Source organism: Capricornis sumatraensis, chromosome 2 (genome assembly GCF_032405125.1).
Source record: "Capricornis sumatraensis isolate serow.1 chromosome 2, serow.2, whole genome shotgun sequence".
NCBI classification, from domain to species: Eukaryota; Metazoa; Chordata; class Mammalia; order Artiodactyla; family Bovidae; genus Capricornis; species Capricornis sumatraensis.
Window position 1 is genome coordinate 207,012,890 of NC_091070.1, and position 26,735 is coordinate 207,039,624.

A 26,735-nucleotide genomic window follows, 5' to 3' on the forward strand; every position below is an offset into this window, starting at 1 on the left:
GTGGGGGGAAAGAGGGGAGCAGAGGAGAGGCAGGAGCTTCTATGGGAAGTAGTGTGGTGGAATGACAGAACCCATCTGTAGGAGGGGCGGTATCCACCATAAAGGTGGGAAGAGGACCCCTCCCCCCGCCCCGCTGTGGAAGGATGGGGTCCTGGCTGTGGGAATGTGGAGTTTGTTAGAGGAAGGGGCTGTGGTGGAGAAAGGGAACCCCGTCCTAGAGAGACTTGGCGGAAGGCTGCTGAGGTGACGGCCTTGCCCTGGACCAAACTGAGGGAGCCCTCTGTCCGCCAGGCCCTGCCATGGGGAAGACCAACAGCAAGCTGGCCCCAGAGGTCCTGGAAGACCTGGTTCAAAACACCGAGTTCAGTGAGCAGGAGCTTAAGCAGTGGTACAAGGGCTTCCTGAAGGACTGCCCCAGCGGCATCCTCAACCTGGAGGAGTTCCAGCAGCTCTACATCAAGGTAGGCGGAGCCCAGCACTCCGGGGGCGGGGCCAGACACTCTGGGGGGCGGGTCGGACGAGCGGGGGCGGGGCCAGACACTCTGGGGGGCGGGCCGGACGCGCGGGGGCGGGGCCAGACACTCTGGGGGGCGGGCCGGACGAGCGGGGGCGGGGCCAGGCAGCCAGCGGGTGGGCCGCGAGCGCGGGGCTGTCGCTGCGCCCCAGCCCCGCGTGTCCCCGCCTCAGTTCTTCCCCTACGGTGACGCCTCCAAGTTCGCGCAGCACGCTTTCCGCACCTTCGACAAGAACGGCGACGGCACCATCGACTTCCGGGAGTTCATTTGCGCCCTTTCGGTCACCTCCCGCGGTAGCTTCGAGCAGAAACTCAACTGGGCCTTTGAAATGTACGACCTGGACGGTGACGGGCGCATCACGCGTCTCGAGATGCTGGAGATCATTGAGGTGGGTTAGGAAGACACGCTTCCTGTCTACGCTGCGAGGGCCGTTCTCCAGCCACCCTCCCCGCTCAGGCCTCGGGAGCCCACCACTCCCCTCCTCCCTCCTGCCTCCTCCCAGGATCCGGCGGCTAGCCTTGGTTGGGTGTTCAGAGTAGGACCGGTCTTGTGCTAAGTACTTTACCCAACAAGTCTAGGCGGTACTGTTAGAAACCCCATTTTACGGTTGAGGAAATGTATCAGGTGACGGTTCTTGATCCCAAATCTAAGGAGTCTGACTCCAGAGTCCCAAGTTCTTAACTCAGTGTTCTTTCAACAAATGTACATTCTTTCAACAAGAGTCCAAGTTCTTAACTCATATTCTTTCAACAGTGACTGCCACTTGCCAGTCTCTGTTTAAAATTCTTGCTTTCATAGGACATTCCTTCTGGCAAGAAAATTAAAACAAAGTCTATGCTATGTCAGGCAGTAAGTATTAGAAAGAAGATAAGCAAAGCAAAGTAAGAGGAGAGGGCGTTGAAGGAAAAGTGATTTTGTGTAAGGTGAGATGTGAGGAGTAACCTGGAAAAATGAGGGAGCTAACTGCATTAGGTGTCAGAGGGAGGATCTCTGCATGTTGCTGCTGCTGCTGCTGCTGCTAAGTCGCTTCAGTCGTGTCCGACTCTGTGTGACCCCATATGGGGAAGAATAAATGCAAAGACCCCACTAGACTGGGTTTCCAGTGTGCAAGGAGTGGCCAGGAGCCCAGGGTGGTGGGACAGAAGTGAGCAAGGGGAGAGTGGTAGGAAGAGGTCAGATAGGTAGTCAGAAGACTGTTTCTTAGCATCATCATTTGGGATAGAGACTTGACTTTCTTCTAAGTGAGATGCGAAGCCCTTAAGGGGTTGGAGAACAGACTGAGCGGGTGGGAGGTCAGCAAAAGTAGGGAGAGACCAGTTGCGAGGCTTCCACAGCAGTCGGTCACAGGGGGATGGAGGCGACAGCCGTGGAGCAGTGGAAGTAGCAGGCAGCGGCTTGTTATTGGGCCTGTTCAGAGTTAGGGCTGACAAGGTTTGCTGTAAGGTTAGACATGGGTGTGAGCAAAGGAGGGCCGAGAATGGTGTGAGGCTTTTGGTCTGAACATCTAGAAGAATGAATTTGCTGTTCACTGAGACAGGGCCCGCTGGGGCAGAAGCAGGTTGGAGGTGAAGAGCTGGGTAGTAGACCCGTTTGGTGTGAGATGCTGAGTAAATAGCCAGTCTTAATGACTATACATCACCTTCCAGTATCCTCACACGGCCCCTTGTTCTCCAGGCCACCCCCGGGTCCCTTCATTCACCTCCAGTCCCCTGTCCCTGTGGTGAGCGTTCACACCTCCCTCCTTGCCCCAACAGGCTATTTACAAGATGGTGGGCACTGTGATCATGATGCGCATGAACCAGGATGGGCTCACGCCCCAGCAGCGTGTGGACAAGATCTTCAAGAAGATGGATCAAGATAAGGACGACCAGATTACACTGGAGGAGTTCAAGGAGGCGGCCAAGAGTGACCCATCTATTGTGCTGCTGCTGCAGTGTGACATGCAGAAGTAGAGGCTGGTGAGGGGCAGGGCCCCTGGCCAGGAAGGGCGTGGCCACCTCCCAACCCAGTGACCTCTCTGGCTGGCCCTTCCTTAGGGGGAGGGGGACTCCAGCCTCACTCTCTGGCCCACCCACCCCTCTGCCCAAGCCCTTGCTCTCCTCAGTCAAGATCCTTAAGGGACCACCTCACCCTGGAATAGAGAAGATCCTCAGGTATTTAATGGCCTAGCCCCAGCCCCAGTCTTGGCCCAGAACCAACATCTGCTGGGCATAGGGGAACTGGTTTTTGCCCCAAGGTACAGGGTGAAGGAGGGGAACTGGTTTTTGCCCCAAGGTACAGGGTGAAGGGAAGGGGGCTGGGTTCTGCTTTGAAATTCTGTTCTGGGATTGTGCTTTATAGGATGTGGTCCTACAGACCCCAGTTAAAGGGCCAAATTGGGTCTGTCCTTCACTGAGGACCCAGAACCCTTAAGGGTGGTCTGTGCCCTGCCCCCACAAATCTACCTGGCCCCTCCGGTCCCAGCCTTTGGAGTGTTCACTCAGTCCTTTCTTCAGCTAACATTTATTGAGCACCTATTCAAGGCCAGGCACCCCTAGGTGCTAAGGCTATGGTAGTTTACAAGACACATTCTGGCCCTCTGGCAGCTCACAGGGTAGTGGTCAGGGTCTCAGCCAGGGACACTGAGCTCAGGTGAGGAGAGGGCACAGTAAGGCTGGTTAGTTTGAGAGGAACAGTTAAATCCTTCTGCTCAGCTCCACACAGAGCTGCAGAAGGGATGGAAGGGAAAGTATTTGGAAATCTAGGAACCACGTCAGTGGGGATTTTAAGAAAAATTGAAACTGAGGTAATACTTATTTTCTAATACCCTTTAAAAGGACTAAACTCATGTTATTAGTTGAGGATATTAAAACATACTTTATATTACTTGGTTTCTTGTAAAACGATTAAATGAATATAGAAAGTGCTAATTTTCAGGGGGTGAAAAAGAGCTGAGAAAAAAAGAGAGGAAAATATCACCCAACTTACCAGATGACACGTTTTTTTATCAGGCTAAATCCTTAACTGTCACTGTCAGCAGCTTCTGCTGCTTCCTTTTAAATGATCTTTTTTTCAATTCAGTGAGCAACTCTCTACTGTGCACTTAATGCTGATTCGGAGCTGACTTCAGTAACAGAGAACATAAGGCTTGCCAAGAGTGAGACAAGTGTAGTTCCCACATCTGGATTTGGTCTAGTTTAAGGATGGGCTTTGTTCTTTCACTGCTCCAGAAGCAGAAGGAGCTAGAAGAAGACCAGCCGGCCACTGTTTAGGCTGCCAGGCTGCGTTTATGGATTAAATGCCTAAAAATGTGCCGGGCATGCTCCATCTGAAAGGCTTTTTCTAACTCCCAATCCTGAATCTGCCAGGTAATTTGTCATCTTCCAAGTATACTGGCTTTGCTTTTCAGTGTCTGCTTTCCAATTTTGGATCAGTGAGCTCTACAGCTGCATGCTTTGACTGCCGGAAAATTAATCTTGCTTCATCAAGTCTTTCACTTTACTTTCTCCTGTACTTATAATCAGAAATTAGCTTTGATGTGCAGTGACAGTGGATTTCCTCTTGAACTGCTGGTGAAAACAGTCTAGTTCCCAGGTGCTGTCAACCCAATGTGGGAGCCGGGAATGATTGCTGGGTTGGGGAGTACAAGGGTATACCTTCAGGAAAGGGGTGCAGCGTACCTCTTTCTTCTGAGTCCTCCCTCTCTGCAGATGGAGACTCTTGGGGAAGCTGACATTTTCCCTCAAACTCTCCTAGACCTTCCTTCCTGCTGCCCTTGGAGACAGCAAGTCCACTGAGTTGTCACCCTCTTTTCATCCTTCTGCCTATGACCAGCCACATGGTCAGGCTGGGGAATTCACATCCTTGGGCAGTAACCAGCAAGTTTTTATCCAGTAATGCCTCAAGGGATGTTCCATTACTCTCAGGAGCTGGCCATTAAGTCTGTTCTATGCTGTCAGTCAGCACCAGAGATACATAGGACTCTACAGCCCAGCTCAGCTTAGACTTCCAGTGGGAGACTTTTTACAAAGTGGGGTTCCTATTCCCCAAATGTTAACTCTAACCTAATTCACAATCACACAGAACTTCATGCTTTAAATCTTGCCATTGACCCCATCTCATTCTATCCTCACAGCCTAGGGAAATAGGATTCTTCATTCCATTTCTCCACGCTAGGAAGCTGAGGCACAGAGTGGAGTTCTAGTGCCCGAGTACAGTCAGGAGGTGGCACAGTGCCCGGACTTGAGCCCAGGGCTCTATGAGGGTCTCTTCCCTTCATAGCCTCTTCCCTGCTCATTCCTCTCACCCTGAGTGGTACAGAGGTTGACTGTAAAGAAAACTAAGTTGGTTTTGATCCTTTACAAGCTTCCTGCTACGAAGTGTCTGAGGCTGTGGTCTTCCAAAAAGAAATAGGAGCTTGATTGAAGCCCCCACATTTTCAAACATCTTATTTTCTATTTCTGGGCAGCTCTGCTAACAGGTCAGTGCTGTCTTAGGAGGCATCTGACTCAACCTTGGAAGCACCTTGCAGTGTCTTTACTATCTTGCTCCCTAAGGGAACTGTTTTTTTTCTCTCTCTCTTTCTTTCTTTCTAACTGGTGGGAAAATCCTACTCATGAAAGCATGTTTAATCACTCCAAGCTTCTGGACACATACCATGGGTGATATTTGCTGTTCAGGTCAAAGGTTCTCAGCCATCTCAGCAGGGTGAACACATAATGTCAGGCTGGGAACTGAGACCCCCATCTTGCTCATGGGAGGAGCCACAGGCAGGCCAGGCTTTGCTGCCACATGCTCCTGGATGTCCTGGGGACTGTGTGCTTGGGAATTCCTGTGGTAGAGCACCAGCCCTGCCTTGAGAAGAGAGGCAGTCCTCCTATCCCTGCCCCAGCAAAGAAGGACTTGCCGCAGAGTTCGCAGGGTATGAAGTATGACTTGCATAGACACGAAAATATATGGACAGTTAAAATGCTGATACATCCAAACTCTCCCTTGAAGTTCTGTATCTTTTTGCAGCAGCTCTGTGAATTGCAAGGTCCTCAATCTGCCTTCTAACTGTCTTCTGCCCTCATTCATCCTTTTGGGCTAACTGATGAGCCCCTTATTTCTTCTCTCTAAAAATCATCACTGGGACTTCGTGGTGATCCAGTGCTTACGAGTCCATGCTCTGACTGCCAAGGATCCGAGTTCAGTCCCTGGTTGGGGAACTAAAATCCCACAAACCAAGTGACTCAGCCAATATATACATATATCATTATAAAGGGGAACTTCAGATGTCCACTCTAGTCTTTTGAGTTGTAGTCAAGATTATATGATTTACCTTTAAATCAGAAGTTAAGAAAAAGGAAGCCCATAAGCAAAGGCACTGAAGTGTTTCCTGACAATAGCACAGTCCCTCGAGGAAGAAATTCATCCTACTGCAGAGCAAGAGAGAAGGAGGAGAGGGGAGAGAAAGGAAAGAGAGAAGAGGCTGGGCAGGGGAGTAAGCTGACCCTGTAAATACTTTTATACAAAAATTTACTAAAACAACAAGTATTTCCCGAAGATCCACCCTGGGTGAGGCTTTGTGCTGACTTTGGAGATCACTGTGGGGGCAAGAACACATTGCTTACATATTTTATTCATCAGTTTTGAAAAAAACGTCATTTGAAGCTGCAATTGAAAAGTCTCAGAAAAATGTGGAATTTTCTTTCCAAAACTTTCAGGGTTTTCTTTTACTTTTTCCAGAGGGTGGGAGCAGGACTGGGCCTCCCAGGGCATCTGGCCCTGCTTGCTTTGGTGGAGGCCTGGAGAAGTAGGGGGGGGGGGCTGGGTGGCAGAAGGGGGCCCTCCCAACCCGTTCTCCAGCGTGGCCCCCTCTCTCCTGATGGCTGCTCCTGTTGTGCCTGCAGTGACTGTCCTCACTGTTCAACCCTGTGCTGTGCGGTGTATTTTTTTTTTTTTCCACTGACATTGAATAAAAAGTGTGACCGTGCTGGGGGCCTCTTCTCTTCCCCCAGTGGAGACAGGGCTGGGGGGAGGAGAAAAGGGGAGAAAGGACCTGAGGGAGCTCACACAATGGGGGAACCTCGGCATCCTCCTTGGGGCAGAGGTCCTTGTTCCAGGTTACAGGGGACAGAGACCCACTCAAGCTAGTTCACAGCAAGGGGTGAGCAGATAACAAGGGACTCTAAAGATGGAAATTCAAGACTGGCTGGGCCTCAAGAGAACAGGCGCTGTCAGTGGGACCTCTGCCCTCTCATCTCTGGGCCTTCAGGGTTCTTATCCCTTTGGCAATATTCGCGTCTATACTCTTTTCTTTAGTTTCTCTTAAGACCCCCTTGGTTTCCCTGCACAAAGTGGCTGCTTCTTCAACTCTGTATCCAGACTCACCAATGACTGACAGCTCCCTTCTCTGTCTCTTAATTCAGTTTTCAAGCAAGGGAATCTGATTGGTTCAGCTTCGCTTTTCCTGGGAGCCCTTGGTCCATTCATCAGCGCCAGACCAGATGCTGATTTGGGGGGTGTGGGGGCAGGAATACTCTCCCCAAAAGGGAGCTAGTGGCAGCAAGCCTTGGACTCAGTTTCTCCCTCTGTCCAATGGAAGACATGGTAAGAGCCCACCTGAGTTAGTGGGCAGTTAGTGGATAGAGGGCAGTGGGGAGAAAGGCCAAGAGTCAGGATTACAATTAGTCTACCTGGTGCTCTTTGCACACGTTAGGAAAAGGTGCCCCTTTGAATGTAGCAATCCCATAAGCATGCAGCTAGGCCAGTAGATGGCACATTTGAGCTAATGAGAACGATTACCCCTTTCATGCCCCAGTTCACAGCTTGGCAAGGGGCACACAGCCTGGATCTCAGCCCCTGCTTGCCCCCCTGGTCCAGGGTGTTGTGTAGCGCAGACACTGTTCCACCATCCACAGGAGCCCAGAGTCCTGAGAACCGCTTACGCTGACCCAGAGGTGGTGGGGTGGTGATGGGAGTTGGTGGCAAAGTGTTTATCTCAGAACATGCCCCCCTCAACAGCCAGAGAAGCACTGTTCCCTACAGGGAGTGGGGGCCAGTGAGGGGGGAGCGGTCAGCTGAAGGTTTCTCCTCCCGAAACGCTCAATTACTTTTACAAAGGTTTTCTCAAGGACGCTTGGAGGGGGCCAGCTCCCTTGACAGGAAGCAATTAGGACAGAGGAGGGAGGCTGACCTGGCCTCAGGGCAACAGAACCTAAGGAGGTGACTCAGAGGCCTGAGAACTGGGGGAGCTGCTGTTTCCAGCTGAAGCCACACCAGAGGGAGGGAGAGCCCTGTTCCTGCCTGGTTTGAGGGCACAGGTCGGTCCACCTCCTGCTTTCACATTTGCCTTCTGCGCCATCTGGCCCTGAAGATCTGGAGTGTTCCTCCTAAAGCACGGATCTGACCACATCAGCTCTCCAAGCCCTGCTTCTTCCTCTGGTATAATAAGCTCCTTCAAAGTCCCCTCCGCCCTGTCACCTGCTGACCTCAGAAGCCAGCTCTGCCCCCTACCACCCCTCCTGCACATGAATCACTGTGAATTGCCTTCCATTTCCCTAAGGGCTCTCTTAGGCTTCTGTGCTTCTGGGCAAGCCACTGCCCCTCCCTGGGCCACCCATGTCCCCATCTCAGTGATCTCCTCTGTGAAGCCCTCCCAGCTCTCAAGCAACTGGCTCCTCGTGTCCACACAGTCCGTCATAGTCACCAAACAGCTTCCCATGCGATTCCCTGCCGGCTGAGCTGAACGCACACTTACGAGTCTGTTTTTAAAAAATTTTTAAAGGAAATGAAGACTCAGAGAATGGATGGTAAGGCCAGGACTTAAACTCAGATCTCTTAACTTCAAGGCCACTGTTTATCATGCATTCTCATCCGTGGGGAGTGAATCCAAATCTGAATGTGAAAACAGCAGTAACAGACCTCAAGTTCTGTGCTTCAGAGGAGGCAGAGTCTTCCCTGGAAGGCCAGGAGGTAGAGGAGGGGTAGGGGAGGAGGACAGGTGAAGGATGAAGCTCCTGTTCATCAAGAGAGCAGGAGGTGGTGTCCACCCCTGGTCTTGCTAAAGACCAGTCCACACGGGAGCAGTTAGGTAGAATCCTGAGTCCTCCCTAGATGGGCTTTTCCTGTGCTTTCACCTGCCGCAGGGAAAGATGGGTTCTCGGCTCACATTGTCCCAAATTAATAACTCTGGAGAAGACAGAGGCAAATTTCCCAGCAACTGGATATAAGAGTATAGGAGAGTGAGTGATGCAGCTGAGGTCATGTGCCCATCCTGGCTCAATCACTGTGTCCAGGGAAATAGGGTTCTCTCATTGGGCAGGTCTACATCACATGCCTATTCCTGTGACCAGGGAGGCAGGGCCTGTTACTAGAAGAAGAGAGTGGGAAAGGATGCTAGTCAGCAAATCCAATAGCCACCAACTTCTGAGGAGCATTTGTAGAAGTGATGTGGAGAATCTCACGGAAATTTAGAGGTGGGCACTATAGCCAGGCTTCAAGCTAGGACTTGGGAAACTGTCAGGACCAGAAGTAGCTCCCTCTCAGGGAAGCATGGTTTCTCTTTCATGGAGTCTCTGCACATTGCTTCCATCTTTATATCCTGGTGGGCTCAATCTGCTCACAAGAGTTTTTGCCTCCTCTTTGCTTTATGTTGCACATAACTACAGCTTGCTAAGGCCCATCTAGGTCTCTTAGAAGCCAACTATATTTTGTAGTATTCTTAGCTGCTTTTCTTATGGTTGACTGTCCAGCCTCTGTTTCCCAGTTCCCAGTTCCTGAGGAAGAGAAATCTGATTGGCCCAGATCTTTCCTTTCAACTCAGGCTACACAGGTCAAAGGTCACTAGACAGCAAGGGGATGGTTTGCCTTTGCATCAGGTACTCACTGCCAGCCAAATAATGAATATACATTCTCCTCCTCCATGAGGCACCTGAGAATAATGGACCCCTTCCTAGAATTTCATTATTTATTGTTGTGTAGCAAGATACCTCAAAACTTAATGCTGGGAACAACAAAAATGTATCATTTTTCGTGACTCTGTGTGTTGGCTGGGCTCAGCTGGGAGGTTTTGTTGCTTCACATGCTGTTGGCTGGGGTCACTCATCCCACAGCATCCCGCTAGGAGATGGGCTGTGACTGGAACTGTTAAGGTGGTCTCATTCATATGTCTGCAGCTGACAGCTGCCTGAGAAATCACTGGCTTCTGATCCTCCAGGGCCTCACTGCTTCTGCATGTGACCTTTCCAGATTTCTTTACACTGTAACTGGCTCCCAAGAGGGCATAAAGAAGATCTGCGAGGCCTCTTAAAGCTTAAGCTTGGAAACCGTACATAACTTCTACAGCACTCTATCAGTCAAAGCAAGACACTAGGTCGACTCAGATTCAGTGCCACTTCTGGAAGGGAGGAATGTTCAAGTCACACTGCCGAAGGGCAAGAGGATGGGAGAGAGTTTGGGGCCGTTTAATCTACCATGGGGGAAATAATCTACCATGAGTGGAGAAAGACAACTCTAAACATACTTCCCTCAATCTTACAATGTCTTGTTATGATTACAGTAAGTCCCCTACATACAGACCTTCAAGTTATGAACAAAGATGTGAATGTACAATCACCTGTCCAATCGTGTCAGCTAGTTCATGTGTCTGGTGTATATTGTCACATGGGTGCCTCCTGTACAAGTGGTTGTGCTTTTGTGTACTTTATAGCCGTGTATAGAGCACAATAGTCCAGTATCTCTAGTTCAAGCCCAGAATGGCCGGAAGCAAGCATAAAAACAGTGGTGATGTAGCTGGTACTGCTGTACTTTTCAAAGTACTCTACTGTAAGATTAAAAATATTTCTTTCTTTTTTTTGGTTTGTTTTATATGTATTATTTATGTGAAATATATTATAAGCATATTATAGTACAGTGCTATATAGCCGATTGTGTTAGTTGGGCACCTAGGCTAACTTTGTTGGACTTACAAACAGATTGAACTTACAAATGTATTGGAACGAAATTCGTTTGTATGCAGGGGACTTACTGTATTTCCCCCTTCCTCCCATGCAGTTTGGTTGGTTCCTCCCAGGTCGTAATGGAGGGTGGGCAGACCCCTGCATTCTGTACCCCATCCCAGTCATACTTCCTCCAAGCTAAGCCAGTATTTTTCTCCTGCTGCCCCCATCCACCTTTGCACTCTTTTAGGCACACACAGAGATGTCCCTTGTTCGCTTCCTAACCCGTGCCTTGGAATGAGTGGCATCAGTGTCTACACCTGGGGCTCTGCACCAAGGAGGACAATGCTCTAGAACTCCAGGACAGTGTTCCAAGACTCTTGGATTCCTAGGCTTCTTTTCTATCCTTCCATCTCATCACTTTAAGGCCTGTAACTAACCAAGCTCAGCCGGTGGGACCTGGGAGGGTGCGCCCCCTGCTGGCCATCTATGTGTGGTCTGGGTTCCCAGCCCCGCCAAGAGGAACCTGGTGTTGCCACCGACTTCAAGGGTCCCTCCGCCTTGTTGGGGAGAAGCTGACGGGCTGGGCTCTCCAATGTGGCCCCCGCTAGAAGCAGGTTCCTCCTCTAGCAGGAACTGTCCATCCTGCTGGATGGAGCTGTCCATCCACCACCTCCTCTCCCTCCGCGAAATTGACTAGGATCCGAGGAGACATCGCTCAGGGTTCCAGGGTCCTGGCATCAGAGAGGAAAGACGGTGGGGGCGTGGGGAGGGGAGGGGGCAATAGCTTTTTAATTTTGGGGGGAGGGGGCTAGAATTTAATTTTCTCCTTTGTGGATCACCACCCTGGGTTTAAAAAAAAAAAAAGTAGTCAGGCTTCCCTTTCTTTCGGTGCCGTTGACCGCCTGCGAAGAACAGGATCCCCGCAATCCCGAAACCTCAGCAGCCCGAAGGCCTGGTTTCAGGCTCAGTCCTGCGAGCCGAAGGGTCTGAACCCCCATTAGGCGGTGGGGCGGTCGGGGAAGGAGAGCGCAGTGTCCCAAAATATAACTCCACCAGCAACAGCAGCTACACACCGACTGCCGACTGGTCGGGTTGAGCACCCAGCGCACTGCCCTCCCTCCTGCCGGCCCGCACGCGCACTCTCCCCGCGGCTGCCCGCCCTCTTCTCACGCCCGGGACGCGCCTCCCTCCCTCCCGCAGCCCAGTCCCGCCGGCTCCACTCTCCGCAGCCGCCTGCTTCGGCCAGGCCGGGTCAGAGCTGAGCATGGAACCCGGTGAGCCCCGGGAGCCCCGCGAGCTCGGGCCGGGAGCAGAGACTGCCGCGGCCCCGCACTGGGAGGAAGCCAAGACTTTCTATGACAACCTCGCGCCCCAGAAGAAACCCAAATCGGTAAGACCAGGGCATGGGTATGGGGCAGGGCAGCGTGAGGGTCACTCTAGGAGGGGTCGCCAGCCCTTCGGGAGGGACCCGTGGTGCCCCTCCGAGAAGGGACGCAGTTCCTCATCACCAGCATATGCCAGGCCGTTGGCATAGGCTCCGTTTTATTTTGAGAGCTCTGGTCGGGTGTTTTTTTATCTCGGAACTCCGGTTCCACGCCAGGATCCTCCTCCCCCATGCTGTCATCAGGGCCCAGCTCCGGGCCTCGGCCCAGCCAGGGGCACGGGGACAGCACTTGTTGGTAAAGCCGGTCAGTGGCAACTGCAGAAGCGCCGAGGCTCAGGTAACCGGACTCTGTAAACCCGGCTCCTTGCTGTGCGCTCCGGTTTCTGCCATCCTGCGCACAGGGCTCCGGCTCGGCTCGGGGTGCCAGGCTCCCTGGGTTTTAAAAGAAGGGAGCTGCCCTGGAATCTGTGCTCTGAGCTTAGGGCTCTGCATCCCTGGCTCTGGGGTCCCAGCGCTGGACTGTGCCCCATCTCCGGGCTCTGCTCCCCTCACAGGGTAGCCCTCGCTGGGATCAGCGTTTCTGCTACCTAGGTGGTCGCCTCAGCCCTCCAGGACTCACACAGAGGAGTCTCCTCTCCCCTTGGTTCCTGGGCCTTGCTCACTCCAACTTCCCCGATATCAGAGCTTGGAAAGGGGATGGAGGATGGAAGCTAGCTCAGAGCATCCTCCAAAGAGCTACAAACTGACTTTAAAGCACCCTGCTGCTTCCCTCCAAAGACCCCTCCCATGAGGCCCACCTTGTCAACAGTCATTCCCTGCTGCACCTCCAGTCCTGCTCAGCAGTGCGGACTGAGAGAAGGATTAGGCTGAGTCCCTGCCCCAGGAGCTCACAGAGACCCTAGATATGATGAATGCCCAGGTGAAATCCTTAGCAGCGGGAGCATAAGGGAGGCAGTGACCCCCGCCAACTCAGGAAGTCTTGTAGAGGTGGCTTGGTTTGAGCTGATCTTAAAGCCTGAGTAGGTGGACCCTCCCAGACAGGGAAACAGGATGAGCAAAAGACACATGGTCGATGTCTTTGAAACTGAGTGAGAAAATAAAATGCAGGATCTTTAGGAAAGGAGTTGGGAAGATGCCAGAGACCCACAGAGGGTCTTGAGTGCCACATTAAAAAGTCCAGATCTTATTCAGTGCGGTTAGAGGTCTTAAAATTAGGCTCCATGAAGACCCATGTTTCAGAGTGTCTGCTCACAGATGAAGTCAATTCATTTTCTTTCTTCCTCAAACTATGTTTTACAAAAGTAAAAATATGTGATCAAACTCAGCTCACTCAAACGTGTTGTTGGACATTTTAGCACCTTGGAGACTGCCAGTGTGTTACCTTATGCTACGGGTTGATTATCTCTTTTAGCAAACCTCACAATAAAGCTTTTATGGTGATCTGTTTTAACAGAAGAGTATCGTGAGATTGCTGACAACTGTGGTTGAGTTTTCTGAGGCTTGTAGTTTAAAATAGAACAAAACAAAAAAGCCTTTTTTACCATTCGCAGCCACTTATTGGTATGAATCAGGACTTTCTCAATGCTGTGCAAAAACCAGCAAATTGAGACATAAACAAACTGACTAGATGATGAAGTTTAAATTCTCACTGGTCTCCTGTATTCATTGGTGGACATTAAATATAAATTTACCACGAACATCTGAATACGTAATACATTTGAATTCATGTGTGTGAAAGTGAAAGTCACTCAGTCGTGTCCGACTCTTTGTGACCCCATGGACTGTACCATGAAATTCTCCAGGCCAGAATACTGGAGTGGGTAGCCTTTCTCTCCTCCAGAGGATCTTCCAAATCCAGGTCTCCCACATTGCAGGTGGATTCTTTACCAGCTGAGCCACCAGGGAAGCCCAAGAATACTGGAGTGGGTAGCCTACCCCTTCTCCAGGGGGTCTTCCTGACCCAGGAATTGAACCGGGGCCTCCTGCATTTCAAGCAGATTCTTTATCAACTGAGCTATCAGGGAAGCCCTATTGAATTCATAGTATGAATTTATACCAATACAATATGGTACTACATGGTTTACATGTTGGAGCTCCCCCCAAAAAAGTTTATTTGCATCAAATGTCAACCTACTTTTTAAACAAGTATGAAGACCATTATGGAGCTACCACAGGACTTTTCAACAAGGGATTAACTTGATTCGTTTTCATTTTAGCAAGGTCGCTTTGCTAAAGTGAGGCTGTGTTTGTGGATGGCTTGGAGAGGGTGTGCCTGGTAACAGGCAGAGCAGTGAAGAGGCTGGTTCCTGCCTGGGGAGGAAGCTGGACTAATGTCACAGCCTGAGGGATGGAAAGAAGGGGCTGGAGACTAGGGTGGTGAGTGGGGCTCCCCAGTCCGTTTCCTCTGGGAGCTCAGGCCCAGTCGTCACGTCTCAGTCAGTCCCTGGGCCTTGTTCTCTGGGAGGCAAGGAGACTGGCGGCTTCCCGGCCCCTACTCCTTCCTGTGGGAACCCCTCCGCCCACTGGCTATTTTGGGGGCTTTGGGCCCCCTGGGCCCCATGCTGGTCTGGCCTAGACTTATTCTCATCCCCCCACTCCTGAGTGAGTTAACCCTGAAGGTCTATATGAGGCCCTCACCTCAAGAGGTCAGAGGACTTCCTCAGTCCAGACCTGTCTTGTTCCCCTCTCCTCCAGCAGTTCTTCTGCCTCTAAGTCCTAGAAACAGCAGTTTGTGGCCGTGTTCCTATCTTGGGCCCAGCAGGCAAAATCCCAGGGTCTCAATGAGAGCTCCTCGGGCAGACAGGTGGGGCCAGGTTGCCCTGCATGATGCCTCAATCCTTGTCCCTGAAGCAGGAGTAACCAACCGGTCCCCCAACACCACTCCAGTGAAAGACAGAGAGAGCTGGAGGGACCTGGCTTCTTGGAGTCCAGAGCTCCTAAACTGAGACCTTGGTCTGGCGTAGAGGGTCTTTCTGATTCACGGTTCAGTCCAGTGTCTGGACTTCTTCCTGATTTCTGGCGGAACTGCCCCTAGGTGCACCTGATGGCATGTGACAGGGTGGCTTCCCTCTGCAGCGAGGTCCAAGGACATCTCTAGGTGCTTGGCTTCGCCCTAGCTCCGAGCAGCCCCTTTCCCCTGTTCTTTCAGCTCTCCCTGGAGCCCGGACAGGCTGTTCCTCTCTCCCAGCTGGGATCTGAATTTCCCACAGCAGCTAAGGCCCTCTAGGCCCTTAGACTCCTCCTCACTTGTACAGAGTCAGAGCAGGCTAAGCAGGAGAGCAGGGTACCATCCTGGGACTCTCCATTTTGGGGGTAAAGAGTCCTACCCTTAGAAACCTCCATCTGAAGGCATAGTGCCCCTCACCAGTTCCCCCAGATCTGGAAAGGGAAGGCAGCGGGGTAGGGAAGCATCCAGGACAGTGGAGGTAGCAGGGGTTGGGGTCTTCCAGGAGTGATGGAGGAGGGGAGTAGAGGGGGGTGGTGCTGGTGTGTGGACAGAGGCCAGAGGCTTAGGATCTTACCCTGGCTCTGCCGTGGCTTTGCTGGATGACCTCGAGTAATACTCTGCCCGTCTCTGGGCCTCTTTCCCCATCTGTCAAAGAAGGAAGTGGAGACTCCTGGGACTGAGGCAGCTGGGATCTTTTTCTTGCAATGGCCAGAGGTGGGATGCGATGGGATCTGGGCAGGTCAGCCGGAGAAGACCCAGGACACAGCAGTCTGGCAGGGACTGTGGGACAGAAAGTGAGGAGCGAGACCTTGGCTGGCTGCCTGGGCTGGAGCGGCGGCTTGGGAACCTGCCTGAAGGGGCTGGGAGGGCAGCTGGCTCTCTGTCCTTGAAGGGGTGATGGGCCTGTCCCTGGGGCAGTAAGTCCAGGGGGGTGAGGCAAGCTCAGCTCCTGCCTTGAAGGCCAGCAGACCTTCTGGGTTTATGAGAGCAGGTCTCCCTACCCACCCAACTGTACCCTTACAGTCCCAGGCCATCCCTCTATTACCCCTTTTCTTTAATTTTTACCTTCCTTCCTTGAAGGCTCACAGTGGCTAAGGGGGTTGGGAGGTACCCAGCCCAAGGACACACACAGACACTGGGGGTGGCTGGCAGCTGGCAGAGTTACTGGGCTGAGCCCCAGACGACGGCCACCTGTCGTGCCAACACCTTAGACTCACCCTGCCGGCCCCACACACTGTCTTGACTGGGGTAAAAGTCAAATGCAAACTGAGGTCTGCCTCATGAGTCTGGGGACTCTGGTCTTCTGTTCCTACTTTGAGGTTCTACAGCTTCACTAGCCACTATGGCTACTTAAGTTTAAACTGATTACAATTAGATGCAATTAAAAATTCAGTTCCTCCTCCTCACTGGCTGCGTTCCAGCCACATGGACGGCGCTGGACGTTTCCATTTTCACAGAGAGGCCTGTTGGACACTGTCCCTCTAAAGGAAGCATGGACCTCTGCCTTGGGGACAGATCATAAGCCCCCTGGGGGCGGGGTCACATCTGTATGGTCCCCCGCACAGTGCCTGTCACATAGTCATCACTCAGTGTTGTCAGCTGATTGGGAGCCAGGCTTGACTCCAGAGGGAGAAAATGGGATTGATAGCGTGGCTGCTAGGGCGGTTAGGAGCAGGCCACAGTGCAAGGTCCGTTTATGAGCCTTGCCCCCAACTGAGTCCCTGCTTCCTCATCTGTCAAATGGGAACCGTGGTCCCAGGATTGCTCAGGTCACAGAGATGTGGTGGGACTCTCTAGACAACTGTGAGTCCCTTGGGGACCTGCATTCTCATCCTCCCCAGGGATTATGCAGGGTCCAGCTGCTGCCTGTGGTGGCATTCACTTCTCCCTATTCCACTGGAGGTGCTGAAGGAGTTCTGAGACCCTCATGGGCCCCTGAAAGAAGGCCTTCTGGCATCTCGCACCTGCCTACTCTTCTGGGCTCAGCTGCACTCTGCCCCCCTGCACAGGGCTCTGCTCACCTTTGTGAAGGCACGGCGTGTGTTCACAGCTCCTCATGCCTTCCTCCACCCCACTCCTCCTTCCAGGCTCTGCTGAGACACCACCTCTCCCATAGCAGCTTCCTCTGAACTTTGCTTTCACCTGGTTCTAGCATTCATTTCAGGCCCTTTTGCACCTCTGTTTACCCATCTTTCTCCCCCACCAGCTTCTGACTCTCAGGGCAGGAGCCGAGTCTCTACCAGGATCATCCTCAGGCAGAGCCCAGGTGCTTGGCACAAAGAAACAATAATAAATGTTTGTCAAGCCCGCATCAACTCAAACAGTATTCTCTGAGCATCTACTATGTTTCAAGCAATTTGAACAGATAAGGGCACCGCAATGGAGTTTCTGGTTCATGTTAAATTTGTTATGGCAAATACTGTCTTTCATTAAAATAAATTGCTCAAAAGTTCAGAGACTATAAATATTTATTGAGCACCTACTATATGCTAAGCACAGTTTGGAGGACTAGAGATACAATAAATGAACACGATAACTCTGGTTCTGGCTCCCTCAGAACGTAAGCATGGTTCCTGTTTCTAGAACTCTGGCTAGAAATGGAAATAGTTAAATAAGCAATTGCGCTTCCCTGGTGGCTCAGTGGTAAAGAATCCACCTGCCAATGAGAGAGACTCCAGTTGGTCCCTGGGGTCAGGAAGAGCCCCTCAAGCAGGAAATGGTAACCCACTCCAGTATTCTTGCCTGGGAAACCCCATGGACACAGGAGTCTTGTGGATTACAGTCCTTGGGGTCGCAAAAGAGCCAGACACGACCTAACAACTAAACAACAACAGCAAATAAGCAATTGTCTATATTAACATATATACATATATGGTTGTTATCAGGGGTTTATTGAAAATATTACAGCAGAGCAGAAAGATTCAAACGGCTCCACACGGTGTTTTGAAATTCATCCCAACTGTGGGCTGAGTGACCGGCAGATTGGACAGACTACCAAAGTCCAAGAGATTCAGCATTTCCTTAGTGTCAAGCATCTACATCAATGAATTATACTAAAAGGAAAAAATTTACTAAATTTGCTAAAAAGGAAATCGGTAGGAAATGTTGCAAGCCCATTATTAGGGATAAGGGACAGTTTTGTAAAGATGACATGTAGTTTGAGACCTGAGGGTTGAGTAGAAGCTGGGTGGATGTGGAGTCAGGGAAAGAACAAATCAGGCAGAGGAAACATCCAGTGTAAAAGTTCAGAGAAGGGGTTGGGGAAGATGTGCTCAGACATGAGAAAGGTCAGATAGAGCAAAGCAGGGTAATGAGAAGGTAAGAGAGGAGACAGAGGTAGGAGTCTGTCATGAAGGGCTTCCTACTCCATGCTCAAGTCTGCTGATCAGAGTGTGAGAAGAATTTGATGCCAGTGGGTGCCTGTGTGCTAAGTCACTTCATTTGTGTCTGACTCTTTGCGACTCTATGGACTGTAGCCCTCCAGGCTCCTCTGTCCATGGGGTTCTCCAGGCAAGAATACCGGAGTGGGTTGCCATGCCCTCCTCCAGGGGATCTTCCCGACCCAGGGACTGAACCTGCATCTCTTACATCTTCTGCATCGGCAGGCAGGTTCTTAACCACACAGAGGGCACTACTAAGGGGCTGGGCATGATCAGACCTGAATTTGAGAAAAGTCCCGTGACAACAATATGGACCACATATTGGAGGGAATAAGAGATGGTGATGGCCCATGGTAGGGAAGACAGGAAGAAGTGGATGGATTCTAGTAGAGTGGGTAGGTTTTGGTGACTGATTGAAGGGAGAAGGGAGCAGAGGAAGAGGGAAGACTTGAGGTTGACTTCTGGGCTCTGGGCTGGGGGATGAGCGGTGGGTGGTGCGGAGCACTGAGATGAGGAAGAGGCGAGGGGGTGAGGTTGAGGGTGGACAGATTGCTGTCCCTGGGAACTCAGCCTTGGGCATGATGAGTTTGAGTGTTTGTTAGTCAGCTGGGCAGTTAGAAGTAACAGTCTGGAGCTCAGGAGAAAGATCTAGGCCGGAGACAGGTTTTCTTCTATAACTGTCATGCTTCTGGGCGCCCTTTCCCGCCAGGGGCATGTAGGTTCCATTTTATAACGGGAACCTCCTGAAGGCCATCTTCAGCATTAATCATGCTTTAGCTACTTACACTGTATTCATTTTTCTGCCGTGTCAAGCTGGGCAGCTAGACCGCAAACTCCCCGAGGACATGTGCCTCCCACCAGATTGTCCTCCTCCTTGGGGAGCCGTCGTCTCCCCCCCAGTCCCCAGCTGGGTCCTTCACTGAGGGGATCCTGATCTACGTCTGTCCCTGCCCAAGACTGGGCTCCTTAGGGCAGAGGCCGGGCCTGGGATCTCTCCCTGCCCCAGTTCCCAGAAAGGCTGGTACCTGAGACCTGCCTCAGGGAAGTCTGAGGGTCGACCCCTTCTCCTGCATCCCTGCAGCCCAAACCCCAGAATGCCGTCACCATTGCTGTGTCCTCCCGAGCCCTGTTCCGCATGGACGAGGAGCAGCGGATCTACACGGAGCAGGGCGTGGAGGAATACGTGCGCTACCAGCTGGAACACGAGAACGAGCCCTTCAGTCCTGGACCAGCCTTCCCCTTCGTGAAGGTGAGGGGCAGTCCCACCACTGGCCATACAAAGCCTTCGTGGGCATTAGCTAAAAGCCCTCCCATGGGAGTTGGGGTTGGTAGATTACATTTAGGATGGATAAACAAGGTCCTACTATATAGCACAGGGAGCTATATTCAACATCCTGTAATAAACCATAATAGAAAAAATATGAAAAAAGGAATGTATAAAAAAGTATATTCTGCTGCAAATCTTGTTATAATTTCAGACATAGTATTCATCCAAGGAAACTGTTGTTGTTATTTTAATCTTTATTTGTTCGGCTACACCGGGTCTTAACTGTAGCATGTGAACACTTACTTGTCACATGTGGGATCTAGTTTCCTGACCAGGGATCAAATCTGGGCCTCCCTGCGTTGGGAGCCCAGAGTCTTAGCCAGTGGACCACCAGGGAAGTCCCCCAAAGAACACTGTCTTTTATTACAGATTAACTATTTAGAGAGGAACCTAATAATGTAACTGAAAAATACCTTGATCTAATACACTGAACTATTTTATATTTTTTATTTATGATTTATCTACCAAATTTGCTTTCATTTATTTAAAGAAGTCTTTATTACTTCTTATTTAAAAAAAAAGAAAAGCACTCCCATAGGGGTTTGAGTAAAGGAAAAGGGTCCCCTCTGGGTAGTGCTACCCCATAGGAGCGTCACTTGGCAAGGGGACAGCCACTGTGGGAAGAAGAGTCCTCCCCATCCCCTGAACAAACACAGCCCCACTCCAGGTAACCAGCTTAGTGCGTGGAACCTGAGCTGAATTTCGACGTCCACTCACCCTTTTAGTGAGGCGTCGAAATCTAATAATTAATATTATTGAGTGGGCAATAATCAACCCATACAAGGACAGAGATTAGGAGGTGATAGTCAATGTCCACTGACCTGACCTCGAGCCCAGCCCCTGACTCCCCCCCCCTCCCAGCCCTGGATCCCAGCCCACCCCACATCCCCAACCCTGGCTACTAACACCGGGCATCAGTCCCTGGGGAGTCTGAGCCCTAGGACCCACTTTCCCGTCCAGGCTCTGGAGGCTGTGAACAGGCGGCTGCGGGAGCTGTACCCTGAGAGCGAGGACCTCTTCGACATCGTCCTGGTGACCAACAACCACGCTCAAGTGGGCGTCCGTCTCATCAACAGCATCAACCACTATGGTGAGCAGACAGCTTCGGCCATGACATGCTCCCTAGAGGACCCCCAGGGCTGGCATCACAGCTCTGCAGGGTGCAGGTATGCCCACCAGAGTCTTAAGCCCCGTGGGGTTCTGGTAAATAGGCTCTTTCAAAAGACAAAACAACCCCTCCCCTAACGCGGATCATAGCGTTGCCATTTTCAGGGTGTTAATACTCCCATCGTGGCTGATGTCAAGCTATCCATAACTGAACAATCTAACTGGCTCCAAAAGTCCCTGAATGTTTGACATTTGGCCCTTGTAAGCTGGTACGAGCCAGCTCCAGCACATCCTTGCACAGGCCCCACTCCCTTCGCGATCCAATTGGATATTTGCTGCCTCTGTGTCTCAGTTTCTCCTTGCAGTGGGGCTGACAGGTCTTACAGGAATGCTGGGAGAGGCAGGTGCAGTCGTCAGAGTGAAGGGACTTTGTGTCTTAGTCCAAACTCTTGATTGAAAGTAATGGACCCTCTGGAGCCAGCCTTAGCTCAAGAGAATGATTCTTACTAGGTTATTGGAGTGCCTCTTGGAACCACAGGGAAGGAAGTAAAATTGAGCCCAAGGGGCCTGAATCCAAGTACTGGTAATCTCTCCAGGGCTCTTTTTCTCTCTGGACCACAGAAGCCCTGATTTCTGCTTCTCTCAGCAAGTCCATTCTTTTTTTCCTTTGTTGTCTCTTTTTTCTCTTTCTCCAAACCATGTTTCTTGAATATGGCCCAAATTTACAAGTTTACGAGTCCTTGTTTTCAGCAATCAAGAGAACCAGTTGGCATTGTTTTAATCCTAATTTCAAACTGTTGGAAGCAGGGGTGATATTAAAAATATTTACCCACTTTGTGACACAAGCTCTGAGGAGTCAGGATGGACACCACCCGTGGTGCTGAGGCAGGGTCCTGAAAGACCCCTGCTGTGCCCTTCCATGGTGGACCGTCCTGTGTGAGGGGCTGGGGCAATGATGGGGTAACTCCGTGGGTTGAGAGCAGCAGCTGTTGACTGACAAGCAAAGTTTTACAGCCTGCACAGACGTGGGTACCAGGTGACTATCAGCCCAGGCTGGAAGAGGATCTGACTGGCCCAGCTTGAAGCAGGTGCCTACCCCAATACAGTCAACTACGATCAGGAAGGATCGACCACAAGCCATATGGCTGGGGACCTGCCTTTGTAGCACTGTGGTTCCCTGACAAGGGGATGTTACTGTGAGCCAGGCAGCCCCTTCAGAGATGTGGTCATCCCCATTTCATGGATGAAGGATGTGGGGAGCTCAAAGAGGGGGAACGCTGGCCTAAAATCACTCAGAGAATCACTGTGCTGCCCCACCACCACTCAGAACCATTGGCATCCATTGGACACGGAGGGACCACTCTGAGGTGCTGAGGGTTGACCCAGACATCACCTGGCTCCTCTCTACCTCCTCCCCAGACCTGTTCATCGAGAGGTTCTGCATGACAGGCGGCAACAGCCCCATCTGCTACCTCAAGGCCTATCACACCAACCTCTACCTGTCGGCTGATGCAGAAAAAGTGCAGGAAGCCATTGACGAGGGTGAGTCAAGCTGGAGAAGGAGAGTGTGGGGGATCTGTCAAAGAGGAGTGTGGGGAGCCAGCGTCAGAGATGGGCAGCCTGGTCCTCTGAGCAGGCGCTAGGGGTTGCTATGGTAACTGGAAGGGCAGTACCTCCCTTAATTCCTATGGCCTGTCCTGTAAACCTGCCCTACCATGTTAAGGGTGCTTTTACTTATCCACATCACCCAGCTGTCAGTTTCTGTGGGAACCCTCTTTGCAGCCCAGAAAGCTATTCCCTTCTAAAAAAATCCTCCAGATCAGCAGGAGTTCTGATTTCTGTGTGACCATGGGCAGCCTCTATCCCTCTCTGGGCCAGTGAGGAAGGAGATCAGCACTTTTCCAGCAGAGTGTAGAGCAAAGTGAGTCAGTTATACATATATTCGTTCTTTTTTGACATTCTTTTCTCATATAGTTCTCACAGAATGTTGAATAGAGTTCCCTGTGCTATACCATAGGTCCTTGTTGGCGCTCTGTCTTATATATAGTACTGTGAGTATGCTCATCCCAAGCTTGATTTACCTCTGCCACCAACATTTCCCCTCTGGCAGCCAAAAGTTTGCTTTGCAGCCAACAATGTGTTCACTTACCTCTTCCTCTCTCATGCTGTCTCCTGCCTAGAAGCCTGGCCTCTCTCCCTGCTAAGGCCTATTCACCTGAGCTGCTTGGGGCTCCAAGAGGCTTTCTTTAAGCCCAAAGCAGAACCCATTTTCCTAGACAGATGTCACACCCTCTGGTTGGGACCTTGGCACTGTCCTGCCTGAGTCCCTCTATATGTCTTTAAGTTAAACCCAGGCTGGGGAGCAGGGCATAGTCAGGAGGGAGGCCCTGCTCAAGATCAGATGATTCTGGTTCAGGCTGGCTCTGGCACTGGCAAAGCTGAGAAGGAACCTGGCCTGATGTCCAGGGCCTGAGCTTGCTTATAGCATCCTCAGGCTTAGTGAAGGTGAGGTGACGCTGGCATTTCTCACTCCTCCCAGAGCTCTGCCTCTGCCCAGGCCTATGGACTCTAGATCCCCAAAGAGCAGGGCTGACGTGGCCTTTGGAGAGGTAAAGAATCGAGGATGGGCTGAGCACACTGCCCAGGTCTCCAGCCTCCTGAAACTGCTCTCTGTCATCCAGTGAGCTCTAGTCTGGAGCTAGGGTTCGCAACAGGCATACTGGACCCCATGGAGAAGTCCAGAGTCTGTACGCAGAGTCACATGTTATTAGTGCTGCCTCCCACGGCCACCCATGTTACCCCAGGGAAACTTTAAAGACCAGGCAGCCCTAGGTAGGGCATGTAGGGGTGGTTTACCTGCTAAGTCGTGTCCTATTCTTGCAACCCCGTGGATTGTAGCCTGCCAGGCTCCTCTGTCCATGGGATTTCCCAAGCAAGAATATTGGCATGGGTTGCCATTTGCTTTTCCAAGGGGTCTTCCTGACCCAGGGATCAAACCAAGGTCTCCTGCGTTGCAGGCAGATTGTTTACCATCTGAGCCACCAGGCAGTAGGGCATACCTGGCTGCAGACTAGGGGGTGCCCACAGCGCCCCCACCCCAGACTGAAGCCTGGGATCCTTGGACAGAGCTGAGGCATCCTTAACTTTATCAGGGTCTAGAGAGGGTGAGGGACTTGCAGGAACCCATAGTAAGAGAGTAGCTGAGGCCCAGCCAGGGTCAGGAGTCCTTCCTGTACATGAGGGGCCTGTGAGGAGCCCCAGGAAGGACAGTGGTGGCTTGGGGGGCCCTGCCTTCTGCTCAGGACTGATGTTCAACTGTCCATACCAGTATGGCCTTGCTAAAGTATCGAAAGGCCCCATACTGATTGATAAAGATTAATAACTCCTGCCCTGTGCCTGCCAAGTGCCCTCCTGTTTGCTGGGAGCCCCTCCCCACCAGACGTTCCCTCAAAGCAGCAACTAAAGGGGAAACCCTGGCTTAGGCTGGGGTCCTCAGAGCCCTACTCAGAGATAAAGCCACTGTCCATTCTTTTTTTCTCTTGGCCTCACTTCATGTAGCATGTGGGATCTTAGTTCCTCAACTGAGGATCAAACCTGCGTCCCTTACATTGGAAGCGCAGAGTCTTAACCACTGGACTGATAGGAAACTCCCTCCACCATTCACTCTTACTGGCCTGTTTTGTAATATTCTGAATATTGTTCCTCCTTTGCTGGGCCCTGAGTCCTGGGTGAGGCAGATGGGGCAAGGATAGGGTGAGATAGCCCTCTCCTGGCCCCGCAGACAGCTGAGGCAGGTGTCGGGGCGCCTATTACCTAGACGAGGGGGAACAGTCTTGCCTGTCTCCATGCAGGGATTGCAGCGGCCACCATCTTCAGCCCCAGCAGGGACGTGGCTGTGTCCCAGAGTCAGCTGCGCGTGGCCTTCGACGGGGACGCTGTGCTTTTCTCGGACGAGTCAGAGCGCATTGTGAAGGCCCATGGGCTGGACAGGTTCTTTGAGCATGAGAAGGCCCACGAGAACAAGCCTTTGGCCCAGGTGCTCCACACACTCCTCGGAACCCCTGGGTGGAGTAAGGAAGCCCCCCAGAACCTGCCCTTGGCTGGAACCTCCAGCCCAGAGCCAAACCCCAGGCTCATCCCAGAATCCAGCCAGGGGCCCTCCCCAGGCCTCCAGCGCTCCTTTCTCTCACCTTGACCCCTGGCTCCCCTCAGAGAGCTTCTACCTCTTCTCTGAGCCCCCACCCCTCTCATGACATTCCTAACCCCTCTTTGAAGCCCCCATTCTCTCTTGAAGCTGCTCTCTGAAGTCCATGCCTCTTTGCAGCTCATTTATGAGGTCCCCATCCCTTCCCTAGAGCCCCCATCCTCCTGCTAAATTCCCATCCCCTCTCTGAAGGCCTCTATCTTCTTCTGGGTCTCCATCCCTTCTCTAAAGTCCCCATCTCTCTCTGAATGCCTCACCCTCTCTCTCTGAAGCTGCCCTTCCCTCTCTGAGATTCCCCCACCTCTCTGAGCGGGGTCCCGTCCTCTCAAGAAGCCCCCGATCCCCTCACTGGAGGAAAGGAAGAGCCTGACAAAGGTCCCTCCTCGGGGCAGGTAGATCCAGCTGGTGTGGGGTCTGGGGCAGCCCATCTGCTCTGGGTCATACCACCCCTTCTCACTTTCGGTCTTCCATCCATTGGCCAGGGGCTCGGAGATCCTCACTCACCCTCAAACTACTCAGAGTCTCCCTGAGAGCAGAACATGACCTAGAGCTGATGGAAATCCCCTGGGGTTGGAACTACTGGGATTCGCCAGCCCATGGGGAGCTCCTGTCTATGCTTTTAACAAAAATCTGGGTGCTCAATTACACCAAAGTCCCTCTCTCCAGGAGCTCAGCTGGCTGTAGCTATGACCCCTGAGTATTCATTTCACTTCCTTCCTTGTTGGTTCCTTCCTAAATCCTTAGGAATCCAGAGCAGGACAGTTTTTTGTTGTTGTTGTTTTTGTTTTTTTAATATACTAAGTGGGAGGCAGAGCCCCAGGAGACCTCTGCTTTCCCCAGGTCACCCAGCAAGTGAGGGGTCTCCGAGATTAGAAGCACACCTTTCCTGATCCTTTCCCTGACCCTATGAAACTGGAACATGACCCTGTGAGCCACACATGTGCCCCAGGAGCAGGGCAATACTGGGCAGTGACACACTGGTCGGTCTGTCCCAGTAGTCTGCAACCAGAATCCATTCTGTTTGAAGGGTGCCCATGCCATAGTTACTAAATATTTTTAATCTCCTCCCTGCTGATGAGCACAAAAGCCACACTTACAGAGCTGTAGGACAGACACCCATATACCTGGTGGGCTGCTGTAGTAGCAGGGGCCCAGGTATGTTTTTTCAGTCACAGCAGTGTGGACACCTAGAATGCCATGGGTACCTACAAACCCAACTGATGCACGCAGTGGCCCGAGCAGGCAGGGCGGAACTGAGAGATTAATAGGGATCCTGCAAAACACTCCAACCACAAACAGCAAGATCTTAGTGCTGTAGGGAGGAGCCCAGCTGGTGAGGGGGCAAGTGTTTGGAAGATGGGTAAGCTCACAGTGTTCCTTTGCCTTCTTGTAGGGCCCCTTAAAGGGCTTCCTGGAGGCACTGGGGAGACTGCAAAAGAAGTTCTACTCCAAGGGCCTGCGACTGGAGTGCCCAATTCGCACCTACTTGGTGACAGCCCGCAGTGCAGCCAGCTCGGGGGCCCGGGCTCTCAAGACCCTGCGCAGCTGGGGCCTAGAGACGGATGAGGCCCTGTTCCTTGCAGGAGCACCCAAGGGCCCCCTTCTGGAGAAGATCCGCCCGCATATCTTCTTTGACGACCAGATGTTCCACGTGGCTGGGGCTCAGGAGATGGGTACGGTGGCCGCCCATGTGCCTTATGGCGTGGCTCAGACATCCCGGCGGACCTCACCTACGAAGCAGGCCCCCCCTGCGCAGTAGCTGAGCCAGCAGCCTCGCTGACTCACAGGCATGGTTCCCTGTCATACACGTCGCCTGATGGACCCTTCTGGTTCCTCACCTCTCTGCTCTTCTGCATGTCTGTCCTCATCCCTGGGAGTGAGGAACCTGTAGGAAACTGCAGACAGGGCCAGCATCTTCACCAGCCCTCCTTTTAGACAAACACTGTGCCATGATCCTGGCTCAGAAAGT

At 51.9% G+C, this 26,735-nt stretch overlaps 2 protein-coding genes across 3 annotated transcripts; both read left to right on the forward strand.

Moving 5' to 3' along the window:
- The first annotated feature begins 299 nt into the window (after window positions 1-299).
- On the forward strand, window positions 300-2,467 carry HPCAL4 (hippocalcin like 4). 2 transcript variants are annotated; one of them, XM_068965829.1, is made up of 3 exons: window positions 300-461; window positions 688-903; window positions 2,270-2,467. In XM_068965829.1, exons 1-3 carry the CDS (start codon window positions 300-302, stop codon window positions 2,465-2,467), a joined length of 576 nt encoding a protein of 191 aa, XP_068821930.1. The 2 variants fall into 2 exon arrangements, with proteins under 2 accessions (XP_068821930.1, XP_068821931.1); XM_068965830.1 differs by lacking the exon at window positions 688-903.
- A 9,214-nt stretch (window positions 2,468-11,681) lies between these two features.
- On the forward strand, window positions 11,682-26,525 carry NT5C1A (5'-nucleotidase, cytosolic IA). Its single transcript, XM_068966251.1, has 6 exons — window positions 11,682-11,807; window positions 19,210-19,377; window positions 20,416-20,545; window positions 21,982-22,104; window positions 24,414-24,598; window positions 26,160-26,525. Exons 1-6 carry the CDS (start codon window positions 11,682-11,684, stop codon window positions 26,523-26,525), a joined length of 1,098 nt encoding a protein of 365 aa, XP_068822352.1.
- The last annotated feature ends 210 nt before the right edge of the window (window positions 26,526-26,735 follow it).

What these genes read in the sequence shown, in the direction of transcription:
- HPCAL4 (XM_068965829.1), top strand. Translation starts at nt 300, where the DNA reads ATGGGGAAGACCAACAGCAAGCTGGCCCCAGAGGTCCTGGAAGACCTG. An exon ending in TCCAGCAGCTCTACATCAAG is followed by an intron (nt 462 to 687) that starts GTAGGCGGAGCC and finishes TCCCCGCCTCAG; the next exon opens with TTCTTCCCCTACGGTGACGC. An exon ending in AGATGCTGGAGATCATTGAG is followed by an intron (nt 904 to 2,269) that starts GTGGGTTAGGAA and finishes TTGCCCCAACAG; the next exon opens with GCTATTTACAAGATGGTGGG.
- NT5C1A (XM_068966251.1), top strand. Translation starts at nt 11,682, where the DNA reads ATGGAACCCGGTGAGCCCCGGGAGCCCCGCGAGCTCGGGCCGGGAGCA. An exon ending in CAACAGCATCAACCACTATG is followed by an intron (nt 20,546 to 21,981) that starts GTGAGCAGACAG and finishes CCTCCTCCCCAG; the next exon opens with ACCTGTTCATCGAGAGGTTC. An exon ending in AGAACAAGCCTTTGGCCCAG is followed by an intron (nt 24,599 to 26,159) that starts GTGCTCCACACA and finishes GCCTTCTTGTAG; the next exon opens with GGCCCCTTAAAGGGCTTCCT.